Source organism: Pelodiscus sinensis, chromosome 2 (genome assembly GCF_049634645.1).
Source record: "Pelodiscus sinensis isolate JC-2024 chromosome 2, ASM4963464v1, whole genome shotgun sequence".
Taxonomy (NCBI): Eukaryota; Metazoa; Chordata; order Testudines; family Trionychidae; genus Pelodiscus; species Pelodiscus sinensis.
The window spans coordinates 237,010,791-237,021,897 of record NC_134712.1 but is presented as its reverse complement, the minus strand read 5'-3'; the positions used below and the strand labels follow the sequence as shown (position 1 = coordinate 237,021,897).

At 41.0% G+C, this 11,107-nt stretch overlaps 1 protein-coding gene across 2 annotated transcripts in view; it reads right to left on the bottom strand.

Moving 5' to 3' along the window:
- Window positions 1-1,318: 1,318 nt before the first annotated feature.
- Window positions 1,319-11,107, bottom strand: part of LARP4B (La ribonucleoprotein 4B) — a 109,951-nt gene continuing 100,162 nt past the window's right edge. For both annotated transcript variants that reach the window (XM_075922717.1, XM_075922716.1), the window contains 2 exons: window positions 9,890-9,998; window positions 1,319-5,136 (listed from right to left, as the gene is read on the bottom strand). In XM_075922717.1, the coding sequence (XP_075778832.1) occupies window positions 4,855-5,136; window positions 9,890-9,998 (391 nt within the window). In that variant the 3' untranslated portion in view covers window positions 1,319-4,854. The remainder of the gene's footprint in view (window positions 5,137-9,889; window positions 9,999-11,107) is intronic.

The window sequence follows — 11,107 nt, the reverse complement described above, 5'->3', positions numbered from 1 at the left end:
AAGTGTTACAAGACACAGAATGCATTGATCTATGAAAACCCCTTGCAATTCAGATGGGAGGAGCAGCAAACAAATTCATATTTCACCATGGGTGACTTTATGGCTCCAAATTACAAGATTCATCTGCTAGAGAGAGTGGGGAAAAGTGTTGGAACTTGAGGGAAGGCTATTAATACTAGGGGGAAAAGGCAGAGACTTCTAGAAATAGAGATTAATCCTGTGAGACTGGAGAGGCAGACATGGGTGCTCAGAGGGCAGAAATTCTTTTGGGATCTGAAGAGCGGGTCATTAAAGGATAACTTTGTGCATGCTTCGTGTCCAGAACTGGAACCATAATGACACACAATTTAAGAAGCATTTTTATTAGGCACCTATAATTGCATCATTTTGATAACTACATACATCTATTGAGCCTCGTTATCAAGTTTTTAGTCCTGTGGGGCTTGTGTACATTTCAAAAGCATAAGCACCACAGGGAGCATGGGGCGAGCAGGGGACTCAAGCAGTCCTGTTTCCCCATGTTCCCACTGCAGCTGCTTTAGCCCCACGGGGCTCTTGTACATTTCAAAATCTGAAATGCCATAGTGAGAACAACAGGCCAGCAGGGATTGCTGGAGTACCGCTGGCCCCATGCTCCCCTGCTCCCTCCACTGCCTCTGAGGAGCAAGGAGGGGGAAACAGGAGCTGGTAGTTATATCGACTATATCATTACTCTGAAAACCGCATTTTAACATCCTTACAACAGCCTAGCTTGCTGTGCAATAACAGCCTATGTGAACACTAGAACAGGGTACTAGAGATACCAGACTGCACTACAGGTAGTAAGGTTAAAAATGTACACTGGTACTCTTAAAGTCTTTTTTTTAAAACCTGGACAACAGAGTATTCAACATGCTCCCCCCCCCCATCTAATAAAAAGAACCAAACAAGCTAACTGAGGTAGTGCCTTACAGTGTTGTAGACTGCAAGTCATGCACCAGGACACCAAATTTCAGCCCAAAATTGAAGCCAAGAATACTGAGGCACTCAAAGCCCCCGAAGAGCTTTCAATGGAAGCATTCATGAAAAAGATGTTCGCTGGGACCAGCACCGCTCCTACGTTAATTGTTCCTTATTGAATGCGTGCTATCATTTGCTCATCTTTAACTTAGAATTTTTACGTCAAAGTTCAGAAACTTATTTCAAATCTTTTCACATCAGAGAAACATCACAATAGAAAGCAATGTAAAAGCAATACACTCTCCACAAATGTGAACAAAAAATCAGAAGGTAGTGACAGATACCATTGAACAGTTTAATTAAAAAAAAAAATCAAGAATTCAACAGTGCCTAAATCTTTATTTTTTCATAACCTACATATTTTTCAAATTAGACAAGTTTTACATTTTATGACACAAAAGGAAACTTAAATTACCAATAGTTTACATGTAAGCTTGATTCCAGTCTTAATGGAAGAAGTAGAACAAAAACAAAAACCCTCAAAAAAGCTTCCATATTACACTTCTATGTCATGAATTGGCAGCTGTTAGCGCTCCTTGAAAGTCTTCGATTGTCTGCTGCTATTAGTGTAATAGGTTACAAAGCACATAAAAATCCCTGTCACTAGCTGAAGGAGATAGAGATCAGTATGCACCATTACAGTCAACTGTTTGTGATACACTGCATCACACCCACAAACAAGGGTTTTTCCCATACTAACTGCTCAATCTTCAGACAACAATGCAGCAACAAAAAAGTTCGCCACTTCCCACTGATTTCTAAGTGGCAAATTATGATGTCACGGTGGGGATTGATCTGCAATGAAATTCACATTAAGTCTCAAAAGCAATTTTTGTTTCAAATGCATTCCTGGACCAAGAGTCTCAGATTCTGTATTAACTTGTTTTATATTTTTCAAATGAAATGCACACAATCTTACAAGTTAAAATGTCAATTTTAGTTACTGTATCTCTGAACCTGCTTCTGGAAGGATTTTTTTTCCTTTTAACTTTTTAGAAGCCACATATTAATAGCTATATGAACCTTAGCAACAGTCTGCATGCAACATCCCAACTGTCTACTCTGAAAATCCATTTTGTCACTGCGTGGAAAAATCTCAAAGTAAATGCAGCAAAGGTAAAGGTTTTTTTAATACTATATACAGCTACTTGGCAGATCACTTGCATTTTTTAAAAAAAGCTATAAAACCACATCAGAGCAAGGTTTAAACTCTTGTTGCAACAGACTGTTGCTGGGTAAGCAGTAATTACAGTGTATTGACCTAGTACAAATGGCAGCAGAATACATTAGAACAGCACAACACAATCCGCTGGTCTCAATATATTACCGTATGTCCCAGTTGGCTATTATGATCAGCTGTACACTGTTGCTGTAAGTGACCATTTTTTTATTGTTTGCAGCTGTCCACGTTTACTCTTTCAGCAGGCAAACAACAAATCACACAGCTGGCCTAAACCATATACAAGTCTAGCTGCCATTTTCACTGCCCACTGGGAAAAGGATATTAAAATCCAATGACACAACAGGTTTCTAAATTTTGGTGTTCACTGCTGTCAGAGTCCTATCTCCTCCAACAAAATCCAAAGTGTGCTTTTTAGCCAAAGAACAAACAAATCTTATCTTGTCCATTTTAACCAATTCTGCAGTAAATTTAAAAGGTCACTTCATTACTATCAGATATCTGCAGTATGAAAATTGCTAGCAAATTAATGGCTTTTTTTACAGCCATATTCAAGTTCATTATCCATCTACAGAAGCATCAATACTCTCCTTGGAAGAGGTGGCCAGATAAGCTTCAGGGTATTTTTCTTGGCAATCTGATCCAGGATCCCAATGCATTAAATTGTTACTGGTGTTTTTAAAATTTCAGTTGAACTGCTCGACTTTTTGAGTTTACTCTTTACGTGCTGTTATGGAACAGGTATTGATTAAAAAGCACACTTTCAGGAGAGACTTATGAAAACATTTGAGGGCTTTGAAATAAAACTTTCTTTCCATTTCCCTTTTGCAGTGAAGAGGCAGAGTCAGTTCAGCACACCAGAATAAAATAAAAGAAACAAAAAAACAACAAATTAAAGTAATATTCAAACCACAACATTTAGTTTATCTACATCCAGCTCAACAGCAACATTTATAATATATCAATAATTTTTATCAGATTTTTTTCTTTAGGGTACCTTTTTATATGTTCTGATTATTTACAACTGTACAAGCAAAGCACACACTTCCAAGTGCACATATTTAATACAGTATTGACTATTTGCATTTACAGATTTTTCAACAATCTGAAAAAGATCAACTGTTTAAGATCTTTAAGGTATATTACAAAAACTGCTGCTAGTTCCTGTACTACAGTATGTTTACCCAGTAAGACCAGTGACAATAGATACATACTGTAACTGAGTAATTCTGTAATTAACTCATGCTAACCCTTAAGGGGGTCAGACTTCATTAACTGTAAGCTGTCTTATACAAAAGTTAAGGCAAAGTCATTTTCAAGTTTAAATAAAATTCAAGTCTTTAAATATCGGATGGAAATAATTCTTTAAAAAAATCAGTTGTTTAAACAAACATTTTTGTGGAATAAACTGTACTGTTATGTTCATCAGGAAAGAGGATTATCTGAACTGCCTGCTATTTAAACACGTAAAGAAAAACTTTAGGCATTTTAAAACAAAAATAGTTTATATTCAACTTTATTAGAAGCTTGCTAATTTAGTGCATCTTTGTCCTTCAGAAAGCGCATCACTTCTAAAGTAAATATAAGTGTGAGAAACCTCATCCCAGAGGTAAATAGCAGGGATCTCTTCCTCCACCACAAAACACAAATGCCATTCTTTCAAGAACTGGAAAATTTAAATCCACATGCCAATGCTTGCGGTTACAGGAAGACGTCAACACTAGGCTGACTAAGATATGAACTCTTTCAAAGAGCACTTGGGGATAAGTTAAAAAAGTCTACACTGAGCACAGGGATAACTAAAAAGTACAGTGATGACCCTAGTTAACTCCATCCTGTGAGGGGGAACATCACAAGAACACTATTGTGCTTTCTTGTGATAACATCCATTAGCAGGCTTCACCTCCATATAAGCTCACAGACCTCAATTTTTTTCTTATTCACAATGTGCTTTGTATTTGGAAATCATAGTATTCATTTTATTCTGGACTGAGAAGCTGATTACTTGCTTGCAGTACATCAGAACACAAATATTTTTGAAAACCTCTATGGTGCTCTCTGGAGGACTTTTTTGCACAAGACATCAAAAAAGATTAGTTTTAAAAAATGTTATTATCAACTGTATTAGTTTAACCTAAAAGTGCAAGTTTGTTAGCTGATACTCAGAACAGCAGCCCAATAAAAAAAATCCTCAAGGTCATATTCATACAATTTTGTACACTATACTTTCTTCATGCTCTATACTAACTGCCACTCTCAAGGTTTAGAGATATAGTTACTTGCAGACCAGTTTATTAAAAATTGCAGCAGCACAGTTCTGCTTAATAGTTCAGGAACACTCACTATTGAGCTTGTATTCACAGAGCCACGTGAGGCTTGATAAAAAAATTGATTTTAAGATAACATTTTCCAACTTGAAAATAATCAGACTCAGCATCACCTCCAGTTAAGCACCAACCTGAATATAAGGTTTGATCAATTAAATCCTGGAAAAATAGACTGCTTGCTCAAGAGGGGAAAAATATTTCATAAAAGAAAACACTTGCAGGCATCTTATATGCCTACTAGCACTGCAAGCTCCCTAACCAGCAACTCATTCTCTGTACTTGAGTGGGAACATGGGTTTTAATTAGTGGGAAGTAGAACTCTCTTCAACCCCCTCCCAAGCATTAGTTTCACTGAGGAGATTTTGGGGGGGTGTTCTGTTCTTTATTTAAACGTTTCCCGATGGCTGGAGGGGGCGATCTGCGCCCTGACTGTCTCCGCTGGTCTTTGGGCTGTCCTGGATTTGACTTTGTGGGAGGGGGTTCTCTGTTTTTCTCTATTGTTTCTGTAGGCTTTCTTTCATCTTTCCCACAAACTACAGTGTTTGGCTTCTGTTCTTTCTGGGGCTGTGATGTAGGAGGATCTTTAGTTGTTCTCTGACAAATCTCTGCATAACTAGGTTTTCGTAGTTCCTGTGAAATTAAAGGGAAACACAAAACACCAAAGTTAAAACAGTATCAATCTTCATTTTGACTATGTAGCACAGAAACTATGTGTGATTGTTCCCTGCAGTTGCATGTACTCTTAGCACAGTCTTGCATGTGAAGTTCGTGTAAGTAGCTTTATAGCCAAGACTGGCTGCAACCAAAAGACAAATCTTGGAGTAATAGGCTTGTCTCTGAATAGCGAAGTATGACCTCGCATCTGAACTTGAACAAAGTGGTAAGAACAGCGTTAAAGAATAGTAAGTTTTTAAAGTTCAAAAGATACATTTGCAAATAGTAATACCACCTGCCTTCGGAAAAAATGATTACCTACTTCTCATAACTGTTCAAGATGCATTGCACATGTCTATTCTATGCGAGGAGTGTGCATGCCCATGTGCATGACTCTAGGACATTTTCCCTTAGCAGTACAAACAGGACCAGCTCTTGCACCACCTTAATTCCTTCTTACCGTCAACTTGGACAATGGGGAAGAGGGCAGGTTGTGTAATTGACAAGAACACATCTAAGATCTGTTACAAAAGGTAAGCAACCACTTTTTCTTCATTAAGTGCCTGTTCATGTTAATTCCATGTTAAGTGCCTCACAAGCAGTATCCATGGAGGCGGGCCTGGAGTTTATCATTGTGCTACTTGCAAAGCTGGAATCATCCCAGGCCTGCTGGGTGACTGTAGGGGAACATCAAGGTATGGGCCAGAGAGCAAGTAGTGACTCTAAAAGATAATATGAATTGGTACTGGTTCAAAAAAAGTTGATGAAGCTTGAACTCTAGTGGAATGGGCAGTCATGACAGTTGGTGGTGACACCACTGCTTGTTCACTAGGAGATCCACTAAGAAGAAACCAGCAGGCCCTTTACACGCTCTACCACTGTGATGACGAGCTGTGTCAACTTACAGAAGGGTTTAACTCTGAGTGTAGAAGTCTAAGGCCTGTCTAAAATTCAAAGAACATAACTGATGCTCCTTGTTAGTTTGTGAGGCTTTAGGAAGATGACCAATAGGAAAATGTCCTGCATACAGTGGTACTGTGCCACCAACTCTGGTTGCTGGATGGGGGTGTAGCTGGACTTTCTCCTTCTAGAAAACCGATGAAGGGGTGTTCTGACATCAAAACTCTGTTCTTGGAGACCCATTGGTCCAAAGTGATAGTTGCCAGGCAACCTTTCACGAGGAAAAACAGCAGAGAGCAGAATGCCAATAGCTCAAGGAAGGTGTGCGCATGTGTGTGTGTGGGGAGGAGGGAAACCTGAGAGCTGAAAGCAAGCCAGATTCAAGTCCCATAAAGGAACTGGATTGTAGATTTGAGGGAAGAGCTCCTCCAAGCCTTTCAAGAACCTGAGCATGATTTTGTGAGAAGATCCATCTACATTGGCCTGAAGAATGAAAAGCTGAAAAAGCTGCTTAAAGTACTCAGATGAAAGGGCCTGGCTTTAGAGTTCAAGGTGAAGCAAGAACTTGGAAGGGGGAAGGCCAAAGAGCTAAGGCCACTTGGCCAGGTAGAGCACTGATATTTATACAGAGGGAACAATCCTGGTGACTGCAGATCCTGTGTGCTGAAGTTATCAATGTAGGCTCGCAACTCAAATCTGATGCAGTGAATATCAGTGATGGATATTGGGAGTCCGTTCCAACATCCATCAAGTGTCTGTCCACCAAGCCAGGGTTGAGAGGATGTACATGCCATGCACATTTGCAGGGGCCTGTGATGTAGACATGCACGTCAGACTACACAAGTATATGCTGCCATGTTGCCCAGCAGCGTGAGAAATACCCAGGCTGTGAGAGTAGGTGGGCTCTTAAAAAGAATATGGAGATCAGACATGGCTTGGAACTGGGACTTCGATGGCCTGGGACGAAGTGAGCACTACTCCTTTAAACTATTTGGTGAACCAGGGCCAGAGCCGATTTCTTCTCATTTATTAGCAAACCTAGCGCCTGTCAGGTGGCCCACACCACTTAAAAGTTGTGCTGAACCTGGGCTTATAACCTGCCTCCAAGAAGTCAGTTGTCGAGGTATAGGTAGATCTGCACCCCTTGCTGCCTCAGGTAAGCAGCCAGTGCCTCCATATACTTTGTGAAGACTCTTGGAGCAGATGAGAATCTGAAAGGCAATGCTGTGATGTTGGCCCATTAAGAACTGAAGGAACCTCATGTGACCACGGAAGCTAAAATCACGGAAATAGGTACCTTTCAGTCAAGGGATATGTGAGATTGGATGAAGGCCAGGGAGACCATATGGAACTTGAACTTCTTCAGGTATTGGCTGACTCAGGTCTAGGATGGCTCTAATGCCACCCATGGCATTTGGGATCAGGAAGTGACAGGAATTAATCCACTATCCCTTCATTTTTTGCATAATTTCCTCTACTGCCCCTATCTGTAGGAGAGTTTCTACCTCCTGAAAAAGGACTCTCTTGTGAGAAGGGTCCCTGAAGTGGGATGAACAGGGCTTGACAATCGGCAGCGAAAACCGCTCGCCAGCCCCGTACTGTGCAAGCACAACACCTGCATTGCGCATGTGCTCGCTGCTGGTGAACGGGGTGCACGACTGAAATCTACTCACCATGGGTGAGTAGATTGGGTAGTTTGTTGAGCCCTGGGGATGAGGTTAACGAGAAAGGCATGGAGAACTGCAGGGTGTGTAACCAGATGTTATTTATGGTGTTAAGCACTCAATATTCTGAGGTAATTTGGGCCCATGCAGAAAGGAATGGGGAAAACCAATCTAAAAATAAAAGGGGGATTGGATCCTGTCAGCCTGGTTTGTTGCCCTTGGGAGCAACTGTGAAATATTTGTTATGAGCCACCTGAGTAGTGAGCAGGGCCACAGAAAATGGGGCAGACTGGCTGAATAAGTCTGTCTTTCCTCTTTTGGGAGCTTTGTTGAGGCAGACACGAGTATCTGGGTGGTGATGGTGTCTCCTTGAGGTCTCCTTTGAGCTCTATGCACTGAGACACAAGGTGGCCCTTAAATCCTTCAGCCTGAACAGTCCTATGTCTGCTGCAAAATAAGAGGCACTTCCCTCGAAGGGGAGCGCCTGAATGGACATCTGGACCTCCTTCAAGAGCCCTGAGGACTGCAGCCACGAACTGAACCACATGGAGATGGCCAATACCATCAACTGCATTGCTGAATCAGGCACATCTAACACTGCTAAAAGTGAGTCTTCAGCCTTTACACCTTGCCCTCTTGCAAAAATGGCTAAAAACTCTTGCCTTGATTCCTGAGCAGAGTCCTTGAATTTGGCCATTGAGTCCCAAGTATCATCATTGTATTGCTCCACAAATGCTTTCTGACTGGCCATATGTAATTGCAGAATGGCACTAGAATGCACCTTTCTATCAAAAAGGTTGAGTTTTTAGGTGTTGCACTAGATTGCTCATCTGTTGGCAAATAAGACCACCAATGACCCTGGAGTGGGGTGGGAATACATGTACTCGGAACCTTGGGCAGGGTCCCAGTTATTTTTCCCTCTGCCCTTTTAGATCTTGGTGGGAAAGAGGATGGCATTTGTTATAGTGCTTTGACAAGTTTTAAACTATATACAAGGAAACAACCTCAAAGTATCAAGAACAAAGGTAACTGGGGAACTTGTAGGAGCAAGGAGCATTCCAACAACTGTCACTGACAGTATGGAGAAACTGAGAAAGCTAGGGGCTAGTGATGCCCAATAAATTGGCAGATGAGTGCAAGGCTCCAGATGGTGCCAGCAGTCCGATAGATACCTCCACGAGAAACGTTTCCAATCATCATAAATGTGAACACGCATATACGCAACATGGAATCACGTGCTCTAGGAACTTTTCATTTAACCACTTCTCTCCCTTCTTGGATTATCAAGGACAATAGTATGAAAAAAAAGAGTTTGGGGAAAATGTTATCGATTAAAAAAAACAACAACAACAACAACCACCTGCCAAATCAGGTAACTAAATATGTAGGAGGTCACAATGGTGAGATCATATTAGCACACTGCCCAAAGACGAAAGGATAATCAAATAAAAAAGGAAATGTGGATATTTCAATACAGCACCACCGACAAGCCAAAGAGCAATTTAACATTTGAAGCTAACCATAGCATCTGAATTATCGATATACTATTCAACTGTTGACAAGGCTCAAAAGCCATGAACTGATATTTGAAGTTCAAGACAAAATAAGCTTGGGACTGGAACACTATCTCAAGCAATACTGCCTCTACGGGTATGTCTACACTGCAACAAGTTCAAGGTTCAAACTCTGGCTCAAACCTAACCACCACTTCCATATGCAGGCAGTCCCCGAGTTACGTGGATCCGACTTATGTTACGAACAGGGCCCTTCATCTCCCTGGTCTCCAGCAGACCAGGGAGAGGAAGCAAAGCGGCGGAACACACGGGCAGCGGACAGGGCTGTCCGCTGCCCACGCGCTCCGCAGCTTGGCTCTGCAGACCGGGGGGGGGGGGGGGGGGGGGTGTGTGTGTGTGTGTGCGCAAAGCAGAGCAAACTTCTAATTCTTCAGCGAGCTGAATTTTAATAATTGAAATGCAGCTTACAGTTGCCATTTTTCTGTAAGATATTATACAGCCATATCATTGCAAATTATCAGAAGACAATTGGAGGCAAGTAGAAGGATGTTGGGCTCACAAACGTAAGTGCCAATGGACAAAAACTCTATATTGATAATAAAATACATCCAGTGATATATTTATAAAAAAGGCAGTATTAAGATCACTTACTATGGCAGCGCCATTGACTTGCACCGATTTACATGCAGTAGTGAGCGTGGAAGAAAGTCTTTCCATACTGTGTGTCTCTCTCTGCTGCTTATCGACAACCTTGGAGTCACTGCAAGAACATATCAGAAAGTCAGTCTCATGAAAAGCTATCTTCGTATTTGAAACCTGAGAAGTCAACAAGTGACCAGATTATGAATCTAAGAGTACTTATAAAACTTAGTTTTATATTGCAAGGAGATTACAGCTACATGTGAACTGATCACTCTAAACTACATAACTAGCAGCCTTTTAAAAGTTATTATTTTAAACCCTATCTTTTAAAAAGTATATTACAAATTCTTAAGTATTAAGAGAAATGTGTTCCGTAAGTTAAGTTTGCAGTTGTTTGAAAAGACAGAGGCAAGTATAAGGATGCTGGGCTCACAAATGTAAGTGCCAGACTAGAGCTCAGATTTTCTCTTGACATAATCCTAATTTTTGATGCTCAATTCTCAAAACAGGTTATTCTTTTATTGTATGCACAAAGTACAATTTAATATTTCTTTGGGAGGTAGCCTATGCACGCTTTCATAGAATCATAGAATCATAGGACTGGAAGGGACCTCGAGAGGTCATCGAGTCCAGCCCCCTGCCCTCAAGGCAGGATCAAGCTCCGTCTACACCATCCCTGACAGATGTCTATCTAACCTGTTCTTAAATATCTCCAGAGAGGGAGATTCCACCACCTCCCTTGGCAATTTATTCCAATATTTGACCACCCTGACAGTTAGGAATTTTTTCCTAATGTCCAATCTAAACCTCCCCTGCTGCACTTTAAGCCCATTACTCCTTGTCCTGTCCTCAGAAACCAAGAGGAATAAATTTTCTCCTTCCTCCTTGTGACACCCTTTTAGATATTTGAAAGCCGCTATCATGTCCCCCCTTAATCTTCTTTTTTCCAAACTAAACAAGCCCAGTTCATGAAGCCTGGCTTCATAGGTCATGTTCTCTAAACCTTTAATCATTCTTGTCGCTCTTCTCTGTACCCTTTCCAATTTCTCCACATCTTTCTTGAAATGTGGCGCCCAGAACTGGACACAGTACTCCAGCTGAGGCCTAACTAGTGCAGAGTAGAGCGGCAGAATGACTTCACGAGTTTTGCTTACAACACACCTGTTAATACAACCTAGAATCATATTTGCTTTTTTTGCAACAGCATCACACTGTTGACTCATATTC